The sequence below is a fragment of the Salvelinus fontinalis genome, chromosome 11 (assembly GCF_029448725.1).
Source record: "Salvelinus fontinalis isolate EN_2023a chromosome 11, ASM2944872v1, whole genome shotgun sequence".
NCBI lineage: Eukaryota > Metazoa > Chordata > Actinopteri > Salmoniformes > Salmonidae > Salvelinus > Salvelinus fontinalis.
In genome coordinates, this window is record NC_074675.1 from 57,846,889 (window position 1) to 57,869,939 (window position 23,051).

Sequence of the window (23,051 nt, forward strand, 5' to 3'; positions counted from 1 at the left end):
GGACCAGCTTGCTTAGGGGACTCTTCTATATCTATCTATCTATCTATCTATCTATCTATCTATCTATCTATCTATCTATCTATCTATCTATCTATCTATCTATTCAATTCAATTCAATTCAAGGGGCTTTATTGGCATGGGAAACATGTGTTAACATTGCCAAAGCAAGTGAGGTAGATAATATACAAAAGTGAAATAAACAATAAAAATTAACAGTAAACATTACACATACAGAAGTTTCAAAACAATAAAGACATGACAAATGTCATATTATATATATACAGTGTTGTAACAATGTACAAATGGTTAAAGCACACAAGTTAAAATAAATAAACATAAATATGGGTTGTATTTACAATGGTGTTTGTTCTTCACTGGTTGCCCTTTTCTTGTGGCAACAGGTCACAAATCTTGCTGCTGTGATGGCACACTGTGGAATTTCACCCAGTAGATATGGGAGTTTATCAAAATTGGATTTGTTTTCGAATTCTTTGTGGATCTGTGTAATCTGAGGGAAATATGTCTCTCTAATATGGTCATACATTGGGCAGGAGGTTAGGAAGTGCAGCTCAGTTTCCACCTCATTTTGTGGGCAGTGAGCACATAGCCTGTCTTCTCTTGAGAGCCATGTCTGCCTACGGCGGCCTTTCTCAATAGCAAGGCTATGCTCACTGAGTCTGTACATAGTCAAAGCTTTCCTTAAGTTTGGGTCAGTCACAGTGGTCAGGTATTCTGCCACTGTATACTCTCTGTTTAGGGCCAAATAGCATTCTAGTTTGCTCTGTTTTTTTGTTAATTCTTTCCAATGTGTCAAGTAATTATCTTTTTGTTTTCTCATGATTTGGTTGGGTCTAATTGTGCTGTTGTCCTGGGGCTCTGTGGGGTGTGTTTGTGTTTGTGAACAGAGCCCTAGGACCAGCTTGCTTAGGGGACTCTTCTCCAGGTTCATCTCTCTGTAGGTGATGGCTTTGTTATGGAAGGTTTGGGAATCGCTTCCTTTTAGGTGGTTGTAGAATTTAACGGCTCTTTTCTGGATTTTGATAATTAGTGGGTATCGGCCTAATTCTGCTCTGCATGCATTATTTGGTGTTCTACGTTGTACACGGAGGATATTTTTGCAGAATTCTGCATGCAGAGTCTCAATTTGGTGTTTGTCCCATTTTGTGAAATCTTGGTTGGTGAGCGGACCCCAGACCTCACAACCATAAAGGGCAATGGGCTCTATGACTGATTCAAGTATTTTTAGCCAGATCCTAATTGGTATGTTGAAATTTATGTTCCTTTTGATGGCATAGAAGGCCCTTCTTGCCTTGTCTCTCAGATCGTTCACAGCTCTGTGGAAGCTACCTGTGGTGCTGATGTTTAGGCCGAGGTATGTATAGTTTTTTGTGTGCTCTAGGGCAACGGTGTCTAGATGGAATTTGTGGTCCTGGTGACTGGACCTTTTTTGGAACACCATTATTTTGGTCTTACTGAGATTTACTGTCAGGGCCCAGGTCTGACAGAATCTGTGCAGAAGATCTAGGTGCTGCTGTAGGCCCTCCTTGGTTGGTGACAGAAGCACCAGATCATCAGCAAACAGTAGACATTTGACTTCGGATTCTAGTAGGGTGAGACCGGGTGCTGCAGACTGTTCTAGTGCCCGCGCCAATTCGTTGATATATATGTTGAAGAGGGTGGGGCTTAAGCTGCATCCCTGTCTCACCCCACGACCCTGTGTGAAGAAATGTGTGTGTTTTTTGCCAATTTTAACCGCACACTTGTTGTTTGTGTACATGGATTTTATAATGTCGTATGTTTTACCCCCAACACCACTTTCCATCAATTTGTATAGCAGACCCTCATGCCAAATTGAGTCGAAGGCTTTTTTGAAATCAACAAAGCATGAGAAGACTTTGCCTTTGTTTTGGTTTGTTTGGTTGTCAATTAGGGTGTGTAGGGTGAATACATGGTCTGTTGTACGGTAATTTGGTAAAAAGCCAATTTGACATTTGCTCAGTACATTGTTTTCATTGAGGAAATGTACGAGTCTGCTGTTAATGATAATGCAGAGTATTTTCCCAAGGTTACTGTTGACGCATATTCCACGGTAGTTATTGGGGTCAAATTTGTCTCCACTTTTGTGGATTGGGGTGATCAGTCCTTGGTTCCAAATATTGGGGAAGATGCCAGAGCTAAGGACGATGTTAAAGAGTTTTAGTATAGCCAATTGGAATTTGTTGTCTGTATATTTGATCATTTCATTAAGGATACCATCAACACCACAGGCCTTTTTGGGTTTGAGGGTTTTTATTTTGTCCTGTAACTCATTCAAGGTAATTGGAGAATCCAATGGGTTCTGGTAGTCTTTAATAGTTGATTCTAGGATTTGTATTTGATCATGTATATGTTTTTGTTCTTTATTCTTTGTTATAGAGCCAAAAAGATTGGAGAAGTGGTTTACCCATACATCTCCATTTTGGATAGATAATTCTTCGTGTTGTTGTTTGTTTAGTGTTTTCCAATTTTCCCAGAATTGGTTAGAGTCTATGGAGTCTTCAATTACATTGAGCTGATTTCTGACGTGCTGTTCCTTCTTTTTCCGTAGTGTATTTCTGTATTGTTTTAGTGATTCGCCATAGTGAAGGCGTAGACTCAGGTTTTCCGGGTCTCTATGTTTTTGGTTGGACAGGTTCCTCAATTTATTTCTTAGATTTTTGCATTCTTTATCAAACCATTTGTCATTGTTGTTCATTTTCTTCGGTTTTCTATTTGAGATTTTTAGATTTGATAGGGAAGCTGAGAGGTCAAATATACTGTTAAGATTTTCTACTGCCAAGTTTACACCTTCACTATTGCAGTGGAACATTTTACCCAGGAAGTTGTCTAAAAGGGATTTAATTTGCTGTTGCCTAATTGTTTTTTGGTAGGTTTCCAAACTGCATTCCTTCCATCTATAGCATTTCTTAATGTTACTCAGTTCCTTTGGCTTTGATGCCTCATGATTGAGTATTGCTCTGTTCAAGTAGACTGTGATTTTGCTGTGGTCTGATAGGGGTGTCAGTGGGCTGACTGTGAACGCTCTGAGAGACTCTGGGTTGAGGTCAGTGATAAAGTAGTCTACAGTGCTACTGCCAAGAGATGAGCTATAGGTGAACCTACCATAGGAGTCCCCTCGAAGCCTACCATTGACTATGTACATACCCAGCGTGCGACAGAGCTGCAGGAGTTGTGACCCGTTTTTGTTGGTTATGTTGTCATAGTTGTGCCTAGGGGGGCATATGGGGGAGGGAATGCTGTCACCTGCAGGCAGGTGTTTGTCCCCCTGTGTGCTGAGGGTGTCAGGTTCTTGATCTATCTATATATATATATATATATATATATATATATAGATCTATCTATCTATCTATCTATCTATCTATCTATCTATCTATCTATCTATCTATTCCATCCATCATCCATCCATGTATTTATCCATCCATGTATTTCTCCTTGTTGTAGGTTGGTCCTGGTAGCAGGTGAGACCAAGCTGGTCACACCGTTTGAGCTGAGTGTGACGGACAGAGACACTCCAGACGGTCAGTTAATCTTCACCGTCACCCAACAACCTCTCCACGGCCGTCTGCTCTACAACGGGAGCCGCGTCGCCACGACGTTCACCAAACTGGACCTGATTGAGAACCTCGTCTGTTACAAACACGACGGAACATCAAACACCCGACGTGACAGTTTCCTGTTTACCGTGACGGATGGAACGCACACCGAGTTCTATGTCTACCCGGAGACCGGTCGCGTTACGGTTCAACCGCAGAAACTGGAGATACAGGTGAACGTGGTCGACCGTACAGGGCCGCGGGTCTTAGTGAACAAGCCTGTTCCGACCCTGAAGGTTCTCCGTACAGGTAAATGCACAACTCTTCTCATATTGTGTTATGATTGGTAAAATTCCTGGACATTTCCACCAAAACTCCCAGTTTTCCACAAATCCCAGTTGAAAGATTCCATGAATCAGGATGAAAAACTATGTAGCCACTATGTATCTTACTATGTAGCCACTATGTATCTTACTATGTAGCCACTTGTGTTACTAGACTACACCCTATCTATACAGGACAGTGTGTTACTAGACTACACCCTATCTATACAGGACAGTGTGTTACTAGACTACACCCTATCTATACAGGACAGTGTGTTACTAGACTACACCCTATCTATACAGGACAGTGTGTTACTAGACTACACCCTCTCTATACAGGACAGTGTGTTACTAGACTACACCCTATCTATACAGGACAGTGTGTTACTAGACTACACCCTATCTATACAGGACAGTGTGTTACTAGACTACACCCTATCTATACAGGACAGTGTGTTACCAGACTACACCCTATCTATACAGGACAGTGTGTTACTAGACTACACCCTATCTATACAGGACAGTGTGTTACTAGACTACACCCTATCTATACAGGACAGTGTGTTACTAGACTACACCCTATCTATACAGGACAGTGTGTTACTAGACTACACCCTATCTATACAGGACAGTGTGTTACTAGACTACACCCTATCTATACAGGACAGTGTGTTACTAGACTACACCCTATCTATACAGGACAGTGTGTTACCAGACTACACCCTATCTATACAGGACAGTATGTTACTAGACTACACCCTATCTATACAGGACAGTGTGTTACTAGACTACACCCTATCTATACAGGACAGTGTGTTAGTAGACTACACCCTATCTATACAGGACAGTGTGTTACTAGACTACACCCTATCTATACAGGACAGTGTGTTACTAGACTACACCCTATCTATACAGGACAGTGTGTTACTAGACTACACCCTATCTATACAGGACAGTGTGTTACTAGACTACACCCTATCTATACAGGACAGTGTGTTACTAGACTACACCCTATCTATACAGGACAGTGTATTACTAGACTACACCCTATCTATACAGGACAGTGTGTTACTAGACTACACCCTATCTATACAGGACAGTGTGTTACTAGACTACACCCTATCTATACAGGGCAGTGTGTTAGTAGACTACACCCTATCTATACAGGACAGTGTGTTACTAGACTACACCCTATCTATACAGGACAGTGTGTTACTAGACTACACCCTATTTATACAGGACAGTGTGTTACTAGACTACACCCTATCTATACAGGACAGTGTGTTACTAGACTACACCCTATCTATACAGGACAGTGTGTTACTAGACTACACCCTATCTATACAGGACAGTGTGTTACCAGACTACACCCTATCTATACAGGACAGTGTGTTACTAGACTACACCCTATTTATACAGGACAGTGTGTTGCTAGACTACACCCTATCTATACAGGACAGTGTGTTACTAGACTACACCCTATCTATACAGGACAGTGTGTTACTAGACTACACCCTATCTATACAGGACAGTGTGTTACTAGACTACACCCTATCTATACAGGACAGTGTGTTACTAGACTACACCCTATCTATACAGGACAGTGTGTTACTAGACTACACCCTATCTATACAGGACAGTGTGTTACTAGACTACACCCTATCTATACAGGACAGTGTGTTACTAGACTACACCCTATCTATACAGGACAGTGTGTTACTAGACTACACCCTATCTATACAGGACAGTGTGTTACTAGACTACACCCTATCTATACAGGACAGTGTGTTACTAGACTACACCCTATCTATACAGGACAGTGTGTTACTAGACTACACCCTATCTATACAGGACAGTGTGTTACTAGACTACACCCTATCTATACAGGACAGTGTGTTACTAGACTACACCCTATCTATACAGGACAGTGTGTTACTAGACTACACCCTATCTATACAGGACAGTGTGTTACTAGACTACACCCTATCTATACAGGACAGTGTGTTACTAGACTACACCCTATCTATACAGGACAGTGTGTTACTAGACTACACCCTATCTATACAGGACAGTGTGTTACTAGACTACACCCTATCTATACAGGACAGTGTGTTACTAGACTACACCCTATCTATACAGGACAGTGTGTTACTAGACTACACCCTATCTATACAGGACAGTGTGTTACTAGACTACACCCTATCTATACAGGACAGTGTGTTACTAGACTACACCCTATCTATACAGGACAGTGTGTTACTAGACTACACCCTATCTATACAGGACAGTGTGTTACTAGACTACACCCTATCTATACAGGACAGTGTGTTACTAGACTACACCCTATCTATACAGGACAGTGTGTTACTAGACTACACCCTATCTATACAGGACAGTGTGTTACTAGACTACACCCTATCTATACAGGACAGTGTGTTACTAGACTACACCCTATCTATACAGGACAGTGTGTTACTAGACTACACCCTATCTATACAGGACAGTGTGTTACTAGACTACACCCTATCTATACAGGACAGTGTGTTACTAGACTACACCCTATCTATACAGGACAGTGTGTTACTAGACTACACCCTATCTATACAGGACAGTGTGTTACTAGACTACACCCTATCTATACAGGACAGTGTGTTACTAGACTACACCCTATCTATACAGGACAGTGTGTTACTAGACTACACCCTATCTATACAGGACAGTGTGTTACCAGACTACACCCTATCTATACAGGACAGTGTGTTACTAGACTACACCCTATCTATACAGGACAGTGTGTTACTAGACTACACCCTATCTATACAGGACAGTGTGTTACTAGACTACACCCTATCTATACAGGACAGTGTGTTACTAGACTACACCCTATCTATACAGGACAGTGTGTTACTAGACTACACCCTATCTATACAGGACAGTGTGTTACTAGACTACACCCTATCTATACAGGACAGTGTGTTACTAGACTACACCCTATCTATACAGGACAGTGTGTTACTAGACTACACCCTATCTATACAGGACAGTGTGTTACTAGACTACACCCTATCTATACAGGACAGTGTGTTACTAGACTACACCCTATCTATACAGGACAGTGTGTTACTAGACTACACCCTATCTATACAGGACAGTGTGTTACTAGACTACACCCTATCTATACAGGACAGTGTGTTACTAGACTACACCCTATCTATACAGGACAGTGTGTTACTAGACTACACCCTATCTATACAGGACAGTGTGTTACTAGACTACACCCTATCTATACAGGACAGTGTGTTACTAGACTACACCCTATCTATACAGGACAGTGTGTTACTAGACTACACCCTATCTATACAGGACAGTGTGTTACTAGACTACACCCTATCTATACAGGACAGTGTGTTACTAGACTACACCCTATCTATACAGGACAGTGTGTTACTAGACTACACCCTATCTATACAGGACAGTGTGTTACTAGACTACACCCTATCTATACAGGACAGTGTGTTACTAGACTACACCCTATCTATACAGGACAGTGTGTTACTAGACTACACCCTATCTATACAGGACAGTGTGTTACTAGACTACACCCTATCTATACAGGACAGTGTGTTACTAGACTACACCCTATCTATACAGGACAGTGTGTTACTAGACTACACCCTATCTATACAGGACAGTGTGTTACTAGACTACACCCTATCTATACAGGACAGTGTGTTACTAGACTACACCCTATCTATACAGGACAGTGTGTTACTAGACTACACCCTATCTATACAGGACAGTGTGTTACTAGACTACACCCTATCTATACAGGACAGTGTGTTACTAGACTACACCCTATCTATACAGGACAGTGTGTTACTAGACTACACCCTATCTATACAGGACAGTGTGTTACTAGACTACACCCTATCTATACAGGACAGTGTGTTACTAGACTACACCCTATCTATACAGGACAGTGTGTTACTAGACTACACCCTATCTATACAGGACAGTGTGTTACTAGACTACACCCTATCTATACAGGACAGTGTGTTACTAGACTACACCCTATCTATACAGGACAGTGTGTTACTAGACTACACCCTATCTATACAGGACAGTGTGTTACTAGACTACACCCTATCTATACAGGACAGTGTGTTACTAGACTACACCCTATCTATACAGGACAGTGTGTTACTAGACTACACCCTATCTATACAGGACAGTGTGTTACTAGACTACACCCTATCTATACAGGACAGTGTGTTACTAGACTACACCCTATCTATACAGGACAGTGTGTTACTAGACTACACCCTATCTATACAGGACAGTGTGTTACTAGACTACACCCTATCTATACAGGACAGTGTGTTACTAGACTACACCCTATCTATACAGGACAGTGTGTTACTAGACTACACCCTATCTATACAGGACAGTGTGTTACTAGACTACACCCTATCTATACAGGACAGTGTGTTACTAGACTACACCCTATCTATACAGGACAGTGTGTTACTAGACTACACCCTATCTATACAGGACAGTGTGTTACTAGACTACACCCTATCTATACAGGACAGTGTGTTACTAGACTACACCCTATCTATACAGGACAGTGTGTTACTAGACTACACCCTATCTATACAGGACAGTGTGTTACTAGACTACACCCTATCTATACAGGACAGTGTGTTACTAGACTACACCCTATCTATACAGGACAGTGTGTTACTAGACTACACCCTATCTATACAGGACAGTGTGTTACTAGACTACACCCTATCTATACAGGACAGTGTGTTACTAGACTACACCCTATCTATACAGGACAGTGTGTTACTAGACTACACCCTATCTATACAGGACAGTGTGTTACTAGACTACACCCTATCTATACAGGACAGTGTGTTACTAGACTACACCCTATCTATACAGGACAGTGTGTTACTAGACTACACCCTATCTATACAGGACAGTGTGTTACTAGACTACACCCTATCTATACAGGACAGTGTGTTACTAGACTACACCCTATCTATACAGGACAGTGTGTTACTAGACTACACCCTATCTATACAGGACAGTGTGTTACTAGACTACACCCTATCTATACAGGACAGTGTGTTACTAGACTACACCCTATCTATACAGGACAGTATGTTACTAGACTACACCCTATCTATACAGGACAGTGTGTTACTAGACTACACCCTATCTATACAGGACAGTATGTTACTAGACTACACCCTATCTATACAGGACAGTGTGTTACCAGACTACACCCTATCTATACAGGACAGTGTGTTACTAGACTACACCCTATCTATACAGGACAGTGTGTTACTAGACTACACCCTATCTATACAGGACAGTATGTTACTAGACTACACCCTATCTATACAGGACAGTGTGTTACTAGACTACACCCTATCTATACAGGACAGTGTGTTACTAGACTACACCCTATCTATACAGGACAGTGTGTTACTAGACTACACCCTATCTATACAGGACAGTGTGTTACTAGACTACACCCTATCTATACAGGACAGTGTATTACTAGACTACACCCTATCTATACAGGACAGTATGTTACTAGACTACACCCTATCTATACAGGACAGTGTGTTACTAGACTACACCCTATCTATACAGGACAGTGTGTTACTAGACTACACCCTATCTATACAGGACAGTGTGTTACTAGACTACACCCTATCTATACAGGACAGTGTGTTACTAGACTACACCCTATCTATACAGGACAGTGTGTTACTAGACTACACCCTATCTATACAGGACAGTGTGTTACTAGACTACACCCTATCTATACAGGACAGTGTGTTACCAGACTACACCCTATCTATACAGGACAGTGTGTTACTAGACTACACCCTATCTATACAGGACAGTGTGTTACTAGACTACACCCTATCTATACAGGACAGTGTGTTACCAGACTACACCCTATCTATACAGGACAGTGTGTTACTAGACTACACCCTATCTATACAGGACAGTGTGTTACTAGACTACACCCTATCTATACAGGACAGTGTGTTACTAGACTACACCCTATCTATACAGGACAGTGTGTTACTAGACTACACCCTATCTATACAGGACAGTGTGTTACCAGACTACACCCTATCTATACAGGACAGTGTGTTACTAGACTACACCCTATCTATACAGGACAGTGTGTTACTAGACTACACCCTATCTATACAGCACAGTGTGTTACCAGACTACACCCTATCTATACAGGACAGTGTGTTACTAGACTACACCCTATCTATACAGGACAGTGTGTTACCAGACTACACCCTATCTATACAGGACAGTGTGTTACCAGACTACACCCTATCTATACAGGACAGTGTGTTACTAGACTACACCCTATCTATACAGGACAGTGTGTTACTAGACTACACCCTATCTATACAGCACAGTGTGTTACTAGACTACACCCTATCTATACAGGACAGTGTGTTACTAGACTACACCCTATCTATACAGGACAGTGTGTTACCAGACTACACCCTATCTATACAGGACAGTGTGTTACTAGACTACACCCTATTTATACAGGACAGTGTGTTACCAGACTACACCCTATCTATACAGGACAGTGTGTTACTAGACTACACCCTATCTATACAGGACAGTGTGTTACTAGACTACACCCTATCTATACAGGACAGTGTGTTACCAGACTACACCCTATCTATACAGGACAGTGTGTTACTAGACTACACCCTATCTATACAGGACAGTATGTTACTAGACTACACCCTATCTATACAGGACAGTGTGTTACCAGACTACACCCTATCTATACAGGACAGTGTGTTACTAGACTACACCCTATCTATACAGGACAGTGTGTTACTAGACTACACCCTATCTATACAGGACAGTGTGTTACCAGACTACACCCTATCTATACAGGACAGTGTGTTACTAGACTACACCCTATCTATACAGGACAGTGTGTTACTAGACTACACCCTATCTATACAGGACAGTGTGTTACCAGACTACACCCTATCTATACAGGACAGTGTGTTACTAGACTACACCCTATCTATACAGGACAGTGTGTTACTAGACTACACCCTATCTATACAGGACAGTGTGTTACTAGACTACACCCTATCTATACAGGACAGTGTGTTACCAGACTACACCCTATCTATACAGGACAGTGTGTTACTAGACTACACCCTATCTATACAGGACAGTGTATTACTAGACTACACCCTATTTATACAGGACAGTATGTTACTAGACTACACCCTATCTATACAGGACAGTGTGTTCCTAGACTACACCCTATCTATACAGGACAGTGTGTTACTAGACTACACCCTATCTATACAGGACAGTGTGTTACTAGACTACACCCTATCTATACAGGACAGTGTGTTACTAGACTACACCCTATCTATATCAATTTTATTTTATTTTATATAGCCCTTCGTACATCAGCTAATATCTCGAAGTGCTGTACAGACACCCAGCCTAAAACCCCAAACAGCTAGTAATGCAGGTGTAGAAGCACGGTGGCTAGGAAAAACTCCCTAGAAAGGCCAAAACCTAGGAAGAAACCTAGAGAGGAACCAGGCTATGAGGGGTGGCCAGTCCTCTTCTGGCTGTGCCGGGTGGAGATTATAACAGAACTATGCCAAGATGTTCAAAAATGTTCATAAGTGACAAGCATGGTCAAATAATAATCATGAATAATTTTCAGTTGGCTTTTCATAGCCGATCATCAAGAGTTGAAAAACAACAGGTCTGGGACAGGTGGCGGTTCCATAACCGCAGGCAGAACAGCTGAAACTGGAATAGCAGCAAGGCCAGGCGGACTGGGGACAGCAAGGAGTCACCACGGGCGGCAGTCCCGACGCATGGTCCTAGGGCCCAGGTCCTCCGAGAGAAAGAAAGAGAGAAGGAGAAAATTAGAGAGAGCCAAGATTTTCAAAATGTTCATAAATGACAAGCATGGTCAAATAATAATCAGGAATAAATCTCAGTTGGCTTTTCATAGCCGATCATTAAGAGTTGAAAACAGCAGGTCTGGGACAGGTAGGGGTTCCGTAACCACAGGCAGAACAGTTGAAACTGGAATAGCAGCAAGGCCAGGCGGACTGGGGACAGCAAGGTGTCATCATGCCCGGTAGTCCTGACGTATGGTCCTAGGGCTCAGGTTCACAGAGAGAAAGAGAGAACGAGAGAATTAGAGAGAGCATACTTAAATTCACACAGGACACTGGATAAGACAGGAGAAGTACTCCAGGTAACCAACCGACCCTAGCCCCCCGACACAAACTACTGCAGCATAAATACTGGAGGCTGAGACAGGAGCGGTCAGGAGACACTGTGGCCCCATCCGAAGAAACCCCCGGACAGGGCCAAATAGGAAGGATATAACCCCACCCACTTTGCCAAAGCACAGCCCCCGCACCACTAGAGGGAAATCCTCAACCACCAACTTACAATCCTGAGACAAGGCCGAGTATAGCCCACAAAGGTCTCCACCACAGCACAAACCAAGGGGGGGCGCCAACCCAGACAGGAAGATCACGTCAGTAACTCAACCCACTCAAGTGACGCACCCCTCCTAGGGACGGCATGAAAGAGCACCAGCAAGCCAGTGACTCAGCCCCTGTAACAGGGTTAGAGGCAGAGAATCCCAGTGGAGAGAGGGGAACCGGCCTGGCAGAGACAGCAAGGGCGGTTCGTTGCTCCAGAGCCTTTCCGTTCACCTTCACACTCCTGGGCCAGGCTACACTCAATCATATGACCTACTGAAGAGATAAGTCTTCAGTAAAGACTTAAAGGTTGAGACCGAGTCTGCGTCTCTCACATGGGTAGGCAGACTGTTCCATAAAAATGGAGATCTATAGGAGAAAGCCCTGCCTCCCGCTGTTTGCTTAGAAATTCTAGGGACAATTAGGAGGCCTGCGTCTTGTGACCGTAGCGTACGTATTGGTATGTACGGCAGGACCAACTCGGAAAGATAGGTAGGAGCAAGCCCATGTAACGCTTTATAGGTTAACAGTAAAACCTTGAAATCAGCCCTTGCCTTAACAGGAAGCCAGTGTAGGGAAGCTAGCACTGGAGTAATATGATCAAATTTCTTGGTTCTAGTCAGGATTCTAGCAGCCGTATTTAGCACTAACTGAAGTTTATTTAGTGCTTTATCCGGGTAGCCGGAAAGTAGAGCATTGCAGTAGTCTAACCTAGAAGTAACAAATGCATGGATTAATTTTTCTGCATCATTTTTGGACAGAAAATTTCTGATTTTTGCAATGTTACGTAGATGGAAAAAAGCTGTCCTTGAAACAGTCTTGATATGTTCGTCAAAAGAGAGATCAGGGTCAAGAGTAACGCCGAGGTCCTTCACAGTTTTATTTGAGACGACTTTACAACCATCAAGATGAATTGTCAGATTTAACAGAAGATCTCTTTGTTTCTTGGGACCTAGAACAAGCATCTCTGTTTTGTCCGAGTTTAAAAGTAGAAAGTTTTCAGCCATCCACTTCCTTATGTCTGAAACACAGGCTTCTAGCGAGGGCAATTTTGGGGCTTCACCATGTTTCATTGAAATGTACAGCTGTGTGTCATCCGCATAGCAGTGAAAGTTAACATTATGTTTTCGAATAACATCCCCAAGAGGTAAAATATATAGTGAAAACAATAGTGGTCCTAAAACGGAACCTTGAGGAACACCGAAATGTACAGTTGATTTGTCAGAGGACAGACCATTCACAGAGACAAACTGATATCTTTCCGACAGGTAAGATCTAAACCAGGCCAGAACTTGTCCGTGTAGACCAATTTGGGTTTCCAGTCTCTCCAAAAGAATGTGGTGATCGATGGTGTCAAAGGCAGCATCTATACAGGACAGTGTGTTACTAGACTACACCCTATCTATACAGGACAGTGTGTTACTAGACTACACCCTATCTATACAGGACAGTGTGTTACTAGACTACACCCTATTTATACAGGACAGTGTGTTACTAGACTACACCCTATCTATACAGGACAGTGTGTTACTAGACTACACCCTATCTATACAGGACAGTGTGTTACTAGACTACACCCTATCTATACAGGACAGTATGTTACTAGACTACACCCTATCTATACAGGACAGTGTGTTACTAGACTACACCCTATCTATACAGGACAGTGTGTTACTAGACTACACCCTATCTATACAGCACAGTGTGTTACTAGACTACACCCTATCTATACAGGACAGTGTGTTACTAGACTACACCCTATCTATACAGGACAGTGTGTTACTAGACTACACCCTATCTATACAGGACAGTGTGTTACTAGACTACACCCTATCTATACAGGACAGTATGTTACTAGACTACACCCTATCTATACAGGACAGTGTGTTACCAGACTACACCCTATCTATACAGGACAGTGTGTTACTAGACTACACCCTATCTATACAGGACAGTGTGTTACTAGACTACACCCTATCTATACAGGACAGTGTGTTACTAGACTACACCCTATCTATACAGGACAGTGTGTTACTAGACTACACCCTATCTATACAGGACAGTGTGTTACTAGACTACACCCTATCTATACAGGACAGTGTGTTACTAGACTACACCCTATCTATACAGGACAGTGTGTTACTAGACTACACCCTATCTATACAGGACAGTGTGTTACTAGACTACACCCTATCTATACAGGACAGTGTGTTACTAGACTACACCCTATCTATACAGGACAGTGTGTTACTAGACTACACCCTATCTATACAGGACAGTGTGTTACTAGACTACACCCTATCTATACAGGACAGTGTGTTACTAGACTACACCCTATCTATACAGGACAGTGTGTTACTAGACTACACCCTATCTATACAGGACAGTGTGTTACTAGACTACACCCTATCTATACAGGACAGTGTGTTACTAGACTACACCCTATCTATACAGGACAGTGTGTTACTAGACTACACCCTATCTATACAGCACAGTGTGTTACTAGACTACACCCTATCTATACAGGACAGTGTGTTACTAGACTACACCCTATCTATACAGGACAGTGTGTTACTAGACTACACCCTATCTATACAGGACAGTGTATTACTAGACTACACCCTATCTATACAGGACAGTGTGTTACTAGACTACACCCTATCTATACAGGACAGTGTGTTACTAGACTACACCCTATCTATACAGGACAGTGTGTTACTAGACTACACCCTATCTATACAGGACAGTGTGTTACTAGACTACACCCTATCTATACAGGACAGTGTGTTACTAGACTACACCCTATCTATACAGGACAGTGTGTTACTAGACTACACCCTATCTATACAGGACAGTGTGTTACCAGACTACACCCTATCTATACAGGACAGTGTGTTACTAGACTACACCCTATCTATACAGGACAGTGTGTTACTAGACTACACCCTATCTATACAGGACAGTGTGTTACTAGACTACACCCTATCTATACAGGACAGTGTGTTACTAGACTACACCCTATCTATACAGCACAGTGTGTTACTAGACTACACCCTATCTATACAGCACAGTGTGTTACTAGACTACACCCTATCTATACAGGACAGTGTGTTACTAGACTACACCCTATTTATACAGGACAGTGTGTTACTAGACTACACCCTATTTATACAGGACAGTGTGTTACTAGACTACACCCTATCTATACAGGACAGTGTGTTACTAGACTACACCCTATCTATACAGGACAGTGTGTTACTAGACTACACCCTATCTATACAGGACAGTGTGTTACCAGACTACACCCTATCTATACAGCACAGTGTGTTACTAGACTACACCCTATCTATACAGGACAGTGTGTTACTAGACTACACCCTATCTATACAGGACAGTGTGTTACCAGACTACACCCTATCTATACAGGACAGTGTGTTACTAGACTACACCCTATCTATACAGGACAGTGTGTTACTAGACTACACCCTATCTATACAGGACAGTGTGTTACTAGACTACACCCTATCTATACAGGACAGTGTGTTACTAGACTACACCCTATCTATACAGGACAGTGTGTTACTAGACTACACCCTATCTATACAGGACAGTGTGTTACTAGACTACACCCTATCTATACAGGACAGTGTGTTACTAGACTACACCCTATCTATACAGGACAGTGTGTTACTAGACTACACCCTATCTATACAGGACAGTGTGTTACTAGACTACACCCTATCTATACAGGACAGTGTGTTACTAGACTACACCCTATCTATACAGGACAGTGTGTTACTAGACTACACCCTATCTATACAGGACAGTGTGTTACTAGCCTACACCCTATTTATACAGGACAGTATGTTACTAGACTACACCCTATCTATACAGGACAGTGTGTTACTAGACTACACCCTATCTATACAGGACAGTGTGTTACTAGACTACACCCTATCTATACAGGACAGTGTGTTACTAGACTACACCCTATCTATACAGGACAGTGTGTTACTAGACTACACCCTATCTATACAGGACAGTGTGTTACTAGACTACACCCTATCTATACAGGACAGTGTGTTACTAGACTACACCCTATCTATACAGGACAGTGTGTTACTAGACTACACCCTATCTATACAGCACAGTGTGTTACTAGACTACACCCTATCTATACAGCACAGTGTGTTACTAGACTACACCCTATCTATACAGGACAGTGTGTTACTAGACTACACCCTATCTATACAGGACAGTGTGTTACTAGACTACACCCTATTTATACAGGACAGTGTGTTACTAGACTACACCCTATCTATACAGGACAGTGTGTTACTAGACTACACCCTATCTATACAGGACAGTGTGTTACTAGACTACACCCTATCTATACAGGACAGTGTGTTACCAGACTACACCCTATCTATACAGCACAGTGTGTTACTAGACTACACCCTATCTATACAGGACAGTGTGTTACTAGACTACACCCTATCTATACAGGACAGTGTGTTACCAGACTACACCCTATCTATACAGGACAGTGTGTTACTAGACTACACCCTATCTATACAGGACAGTGTGTTACTAGACTACACCCTATCTATACAGGACAGTGTGTTACTAGACTACACCCTATCTATACAGGACAGTGTGTTACTAGACTACACCCTATCTATACAGGACAGTGTGTTACTAGACTACACCCTATCTATACAGGACAGTGTGTTACTAGACTACACCCTATCTATACAGGACAGTGTGTTACTAGACTACACCCTATCTATACAGGACAGTGTGTTACTAGACTACACCCTATCTATACAGGACAGTGTGTTACTAGACTACACCCTATCTATACAGGACAGTGTGTTACTAGACTACACCCTATCTATACAGGACAGTGTGTTACTAGACTACACCCTATCTATACAGGACAGTGTGTTACTAGCCTACACCCTATTTATACAGGACAGTATGTTACTAGACTACACCCTATCTATACAGGACAGTGTGTTACTAGACTACACCCTATCTATACAGGACAGTGTGTTACTAGACTACACCCTATCTATACAGGACAGTGTGTTACTAGACTACACCCTATCTATACAGGACAGTGTGTTACTAGACTACACCCTATCTATACAGGACAGTGTGTTACTAGACTACACCCTATCTATACAGGACAGTGTGTTACTAGACTACACCCTATCTATACAGGACAGTGTGTTACTAGACTACACCCTATCTATACAGGACAGTGTGTTACCAGACTACACCCTATCTATACAGGACAGTGTGTTACTAGACTACACCCTATCTATACAGGACAGCTTGTGTTACTAGACTACACCCTATCTATACAGCACAGTGTGTTACTAGACTACACCCTATCTATACAGGACAGTTGGGGCTGCTGTTCACCAGTAAGGTCCTGAGGGTGGAGAACCAAGAGAACCGGAGGCGCCAGGGGACCAAGGAGCGAGGCCAGCCCAGGCAGGACATCACCTTCTGGGTGTCAGAGGCACCGCGCTGGGGGGTCATCGTCAACACAGCCCTGGGGAACGGCAGTGTCAGCTCCTTCACTCAGGGTAGGACCAGGACGACTGGACTGGGAGATTCTATATCTGACTCATGTATTGCTTATAATCCATGATCAACATTCTCTAATGTCTGGAGTTATATTTTGGGAGATTACGTTTTGATGGACTCAAAACTGGTGGGAAGGTGGGAAAACGTCTAATGTCAGATGGTATTCAGACCTCACTTTCTCTCTCTCAGATGATATCAACCAGAGAAGGATCTGTTATATTCTTTCTGCTCGAGTCAACTCTACCAGTGATGTGTTCTACTTCACCGTCCAATACAACGGTAAGGCCTCTCTCTCTCTCTCTCTCTCTCTCTCTCTCTCTCTCTCTCTCTCTCTCTCTCTCTCTCTCTCTCTCTCTCTCTCTCTCTCTCTCTCTCTCTCTCTCTCTCTCTCTCTCTCTCTCTCTCTCTCTCTCTCTCTCTCTCTCTCTCTCTCTCTCTCTCTCTCTCTACTCTCTCTCTCCCTCTCTCTCTCTCTCTGTCTCTCTCTCTCTCTCTCCCTCTCTGTCCTCTCTCTCTCTCTCTCTCTCTCTCTCTACTCTCTCTCTCCCTCTCTGTCCTCTCTCTCTCTACTCTCTCTCTCTCTCTACTCTCTCTCTCTCCACTCTCTCTCTCTCTCTGTGTCTTCTCTTTCTCTCTCCGTGTCTCTCTCTGTCTCTGTCTCTCTCTCTCTCTCTCTCTCTCTCTGTGTCTCTCTCAATTTCAATTAAATAAAATTTAAGGGCTTTATTGGCATGGGAAACATGTGTTAACATTGCCAAAGCAAGTGAAGCAGATAATAAACAAAAGTGAAATATCCAATAAAATCTAAAGTAAACATTACACTCACATAAATTTAAAAATAACAAAGACATTTCAAATGTCATATTATGTCGATATAGGGTGTTGTAACGATGGGCAAATAGTTCAAGTACAAAAGGGAAAATAAATAAACATAAATATGGGTTGTATTTACAATGGTGTTTGTTCTTCACTGGTTGCCCTTTTCTTGTGGCAAAAGGTCACAGATCTTGCTGCTGTGATGGCACACTGTGGTATTTCACCCAGTAGATATGGGAGTTTATCAACAAAAAAAATCATGATTTGGTTGGGTCTAATTGTGTTGCTGTCCTGGGGCTCTGTGGGGTGTGTTTGTGTTTGTGATCAGAGCCCCAGGACCAGCTTGCTTAGGGGACTCTTCTCCAGGTTCATCTGGCTTTGTTATGGAAGGTTTGGGAATCGCTTCCTTCTAGGTGGTTGTAGAATTTAACGTCTCTTTTCTGGATTTTGATAATTAGCGGGTATCGGCCTAATTCTACTCTGCATTATTTGGTGTTTTACGTTGTACACGGAGGATATTTTTGCAGAATTCTGCATGCAGAGTCTCAATTTGGTCCCATTTTGTGAATTCTTGGTTGGTGAGCGGACCCCAGACCTCACAACCATAAAGGGCAATGGGTTCTATAACTGATTCAAGTATTTTTAGCCAGATCCTAATTGGTATGTCAAATTCGATGTTCCTTTTGATGGCAAAGAAGGCCCTTCTTGCCTTGTCTCTCAGATCGTTCACAGCTTTGTGGAAGTTACCTGTGGCGCTGATGTTTAGGCCAAGGTATGTGTAGTTTTGTGTGTGCTCTAGGGCAACGATGTCTAGATGGAATTTGTATTTGAGGTCCTGGCAGCTGGACCTTTTTTGGAACACCGTTATTTTGGTCTTACTGAGATCCACTGTCAGGGCCCAGGTCTGTCAGGGCCCAGGTCTGTCAGGGCCCAGGTCTGACAGAATCTGTGCAGAAGATCTAGGTGCTGCTGTAAGGCCCTCCTTGGTTGGGGACAGAAGCACCAGATCATCAGCAAACAGTAGACCTTTGACTTCAGATTCTAGTACTAGTATTCTAGTAGGGTGAGAACGGGTGCTGCAGACTGTTCTAGTGCCCTCGCTAATTCACTGATATAATGTATATGTTGAAGAGGGTGGGGCTTAAGCTGCATCCCTGTCTCACCCCCCGGCCCTGTCTCACCCCCGGCCCTGTGGAAAGAAATGTGTGTTTTTTGCCATTTTTATCCGCACACTTGTTGGTGTTCATGGATTTTATAGTATGTTTTACCCCCAACACCACTTTCCATCAATTTGTATAGCAGACCCTCATGCCAAATTGAGTCGAAGGCTTTTTAGAAATCAACAAAGCTTGAGAAGACTTTGTCTTTGTTTTGGTTTGTTTGTTTGTCAGTTAGGGTGTGCAGGGTGAATACGTGGTCTGTCACACTGTAATTTGGTAAAAAGACAATTTGACATTTGCTCAGTACATTGTTTTCACTGAGGAAATGTACGAGTCTGCTGTTAATGATAATGCAGAGGATTTTCCCAAGGTTGCTGTTGACGCATATCCCATGGTAGTTATTGGGGTCAAATTTGTCTCCACTTTTGTAGATTGGGGTGATCAGTCCTTGGTTCCAAATTTTGGGGAAGATACCAGAGCTGAGGATGATGTTAAAGGGTTTAAGTATTTAAGCCAAATGGAATTAGTGGTCTGTATATTTTATAATTTCATTGAGGATACCATCAACACCACAGGCCTTTTTGGGTTGGAGGGTTTGTATTTTGTCCTGTAGTTCATTCAATGTAAATGGAGAATTGTGTGGGTTCAGGTAGTCTTTAATAGTTGATTCTATTAGTGGTTTTTCTTCTTGTTTGTTGCCCAAAATGAGGCCAGTTTGAAAAGAATGTTGCATTCTTTGCAGCTTTTGCACCTCATTGAGAAGAGCAAACGACCAATCAACTCTTTGTTTATTTACCAATTATTTCTTTATTTAGACAGCTGTTGGGACTCTGGTGTAATGTTGATCTGAAGTTCTCAGCCATCTCACGCTTTGAGACTGACTTTAGTACGTTCCTTTATTTAACTAGGCAAGTCAATAGACTGAATCAACGGCCATTTTGGTTCTAATGCATGGTGTCCTCTACTATTATCAAAGATGTTTTAAATTAACCCAAGATAGACCACAGCCTGTAGTTTCTAATAGGAGAAAATGAATCATAGTGGGCAGAACAAGCAAGGAGGTGGGCGGAGCCAAGAACGAGCTAGCAAGATCTTATTGGCGCATTCTAGCGTGTACACTACATGAACATAAGTATGTGGACAGCTGCTCGTCCGAGTATCTCATTCCAAAAAATGGTCATTAATATGGAGTTGGTCCCCTCTTTGCTGCTGTAACAGCCTCCACTCTTCTGGGAAGGCTTTCCACTAGATGTTGGAACATTGCTGCTATAACAGCCTCCACTCTTCTGGGAAGGCTTTCCACTAGATGTTGGAACATTGCTGCTATAACAGCCTCCACTCTTCTGGAAGGCTTCCACTAGATGTTGGAACATTGCTGCTATAACAGCCTCCACTCTTCTGGGAAGGCTTTCCACTAGATGTTGGAACATTGCTGCTATAACAGCCTCCACTCTTCTGGGAAGGCTTTCCACTAGATGTAGGAACATTGCTGCTATAACAACCTCCACTCTTCTGGGAAGGCTTTCCACTAGATGTTGGAACATTGCTGCTATAACAGCCTCCACTCTTCAGGGAAGGCTTTCCACTAGATGTTGGAACATTGCTGCGGGCACTTGCTTCCATTCAGCCACAAAAGCATTAGTGAGGTCGGGCACTGATGTTTGGCGATTAGGCCTGGCTCACAGTCGGCGTTTCAATTCATCCCAAAGGTGTTCAATGGGGTTGAGGGCAGGGCTCTGTGCAGGCCTGTCATGTTCTTCCACACCGAACTCGACAAACCATTTCTATATGGACCTTGCTTTGTGCACAGGGGCATTGTCATGCTGAAACAGGAAAGGGCCTTCCCCAAACTGTTGCCACAAAGTTAGAAGCACAGAATGGTCTAGAATGTCATTGTATGCTGTAGCATTAAGATTTCCCTTCACTGGAACTAAGGAGCCCGAACCATGAAAAACAGCCCAAGACCATTATTCCTCCTCCACCAAACTTTACAGTCGGCACTATGCATTGGGGCAGGTAGCGTTCTCCTGGCATCCGCCAAACCCAGATTCGTCCGTCGGACTGTCAGATGGTGAAGTGTGATTCATCACTCCAGAGAACGCGTTTCCACTGCTCCAGAGTCCAATGGTGGCGAGCTTTACACCTCTCCAGTTGACATTTGGCATTGCTCATGGTGATCTAATGCTTGTGTGTGGCTGCTCGGCCATGGAAACCCATTTCATGAAGCTCCCGACGAACCGTTATTGTGCTGACGTTGCTTCCAGAGACAGTTTGGAACTCGGTAGTTAGTGTTGCAACCGATTTTTACACGCTTCAGCACTCGACGGTCCCGTTCTGTGAGCTTGTGTGGTCTACCACTTCGCTGCTGAGCCGTTGTTGCTCCTAGACGTTTCCACTTCACAATAACAGCACTTACAGTTGACCGGGGCAGTTGACCGGGGCAGCTCTAGCGGGTCAAAACATTTGACAAACTGACTTGTTGGAAAGGTGGCATCCTATGACGATGCCACGTTGAAAGTCACTCTTCAGTAAGGCCATTCTACTGGCAATGTTTGTCTATGGAGATTGCATGGTGTTGCGCTTGATTTGATACACCTGTCAGACACGGGTGTGGCTGAAATAGCTGAATCCACTTTTGTATATATAGTGTATTTGGATACTTTCGTTAGGCAAAGCCTTTTCTGTGAATTGTTTGCCTTTGTACTCCTAAACAACAAATGTATTTAAAACTTTTGACCAAAGGGTAAAGTCTACAAAACGTAGTCCACTGTGTTCGTAACAGAATGTAGGTTTGGGAAGAGGAAACTGTATTGACATCAATCGATGAGAAAATGAGCAGAATGTCGGACAAAATCCACCTCGCTCCAGCTATTCCCACTGCCGGCCACTGGGCTTCCTCTCGTCACATCTGGTGAAACATGGCTCCTTGTTCAATCTGTGCTAAAATGCTCCACTTGCCAGGAGGAAACCGTGTGACCCAGCAGCCATTCCGGGTCCAGTGGGCCTGGGTTTCCATGGAGACACGGCTCTACACGG

General features: G+C 42.9%; 1 protein-coding gene across 1 annotated transcript in view; it reads left to right on the top strand.

Moving 5' to 3' along the window:
• LOC129864763 (FRAS1-related extracellular matrix protein 2-like) overlaps positions 1-23,051 on the top strand; it is a 90,511-nt gene that overhangs the window by 12,841 nt on the left and 54,619 nt on the right. Inside the window, exons 10-13 of the mRNA XM_055937056.1 lie at positions 3,481-3,881; positions 17,850-18,038; positions 18,229-18,318; positions 22,977-23,040. Of these exons, the coding sequence (XP_055793031.1) occupies positions 3,481-3,881; positions 17,850-18,038; positions 18,229-18,318; positions 22,977-23,040 (744 nt within the window). The remainder of the gene's footprint in view (positions 1-3,480; positions 3,882-17,849; positions 18,039-18,228; positions 18,319-22,976; positions 23,041-23,051) is intronic.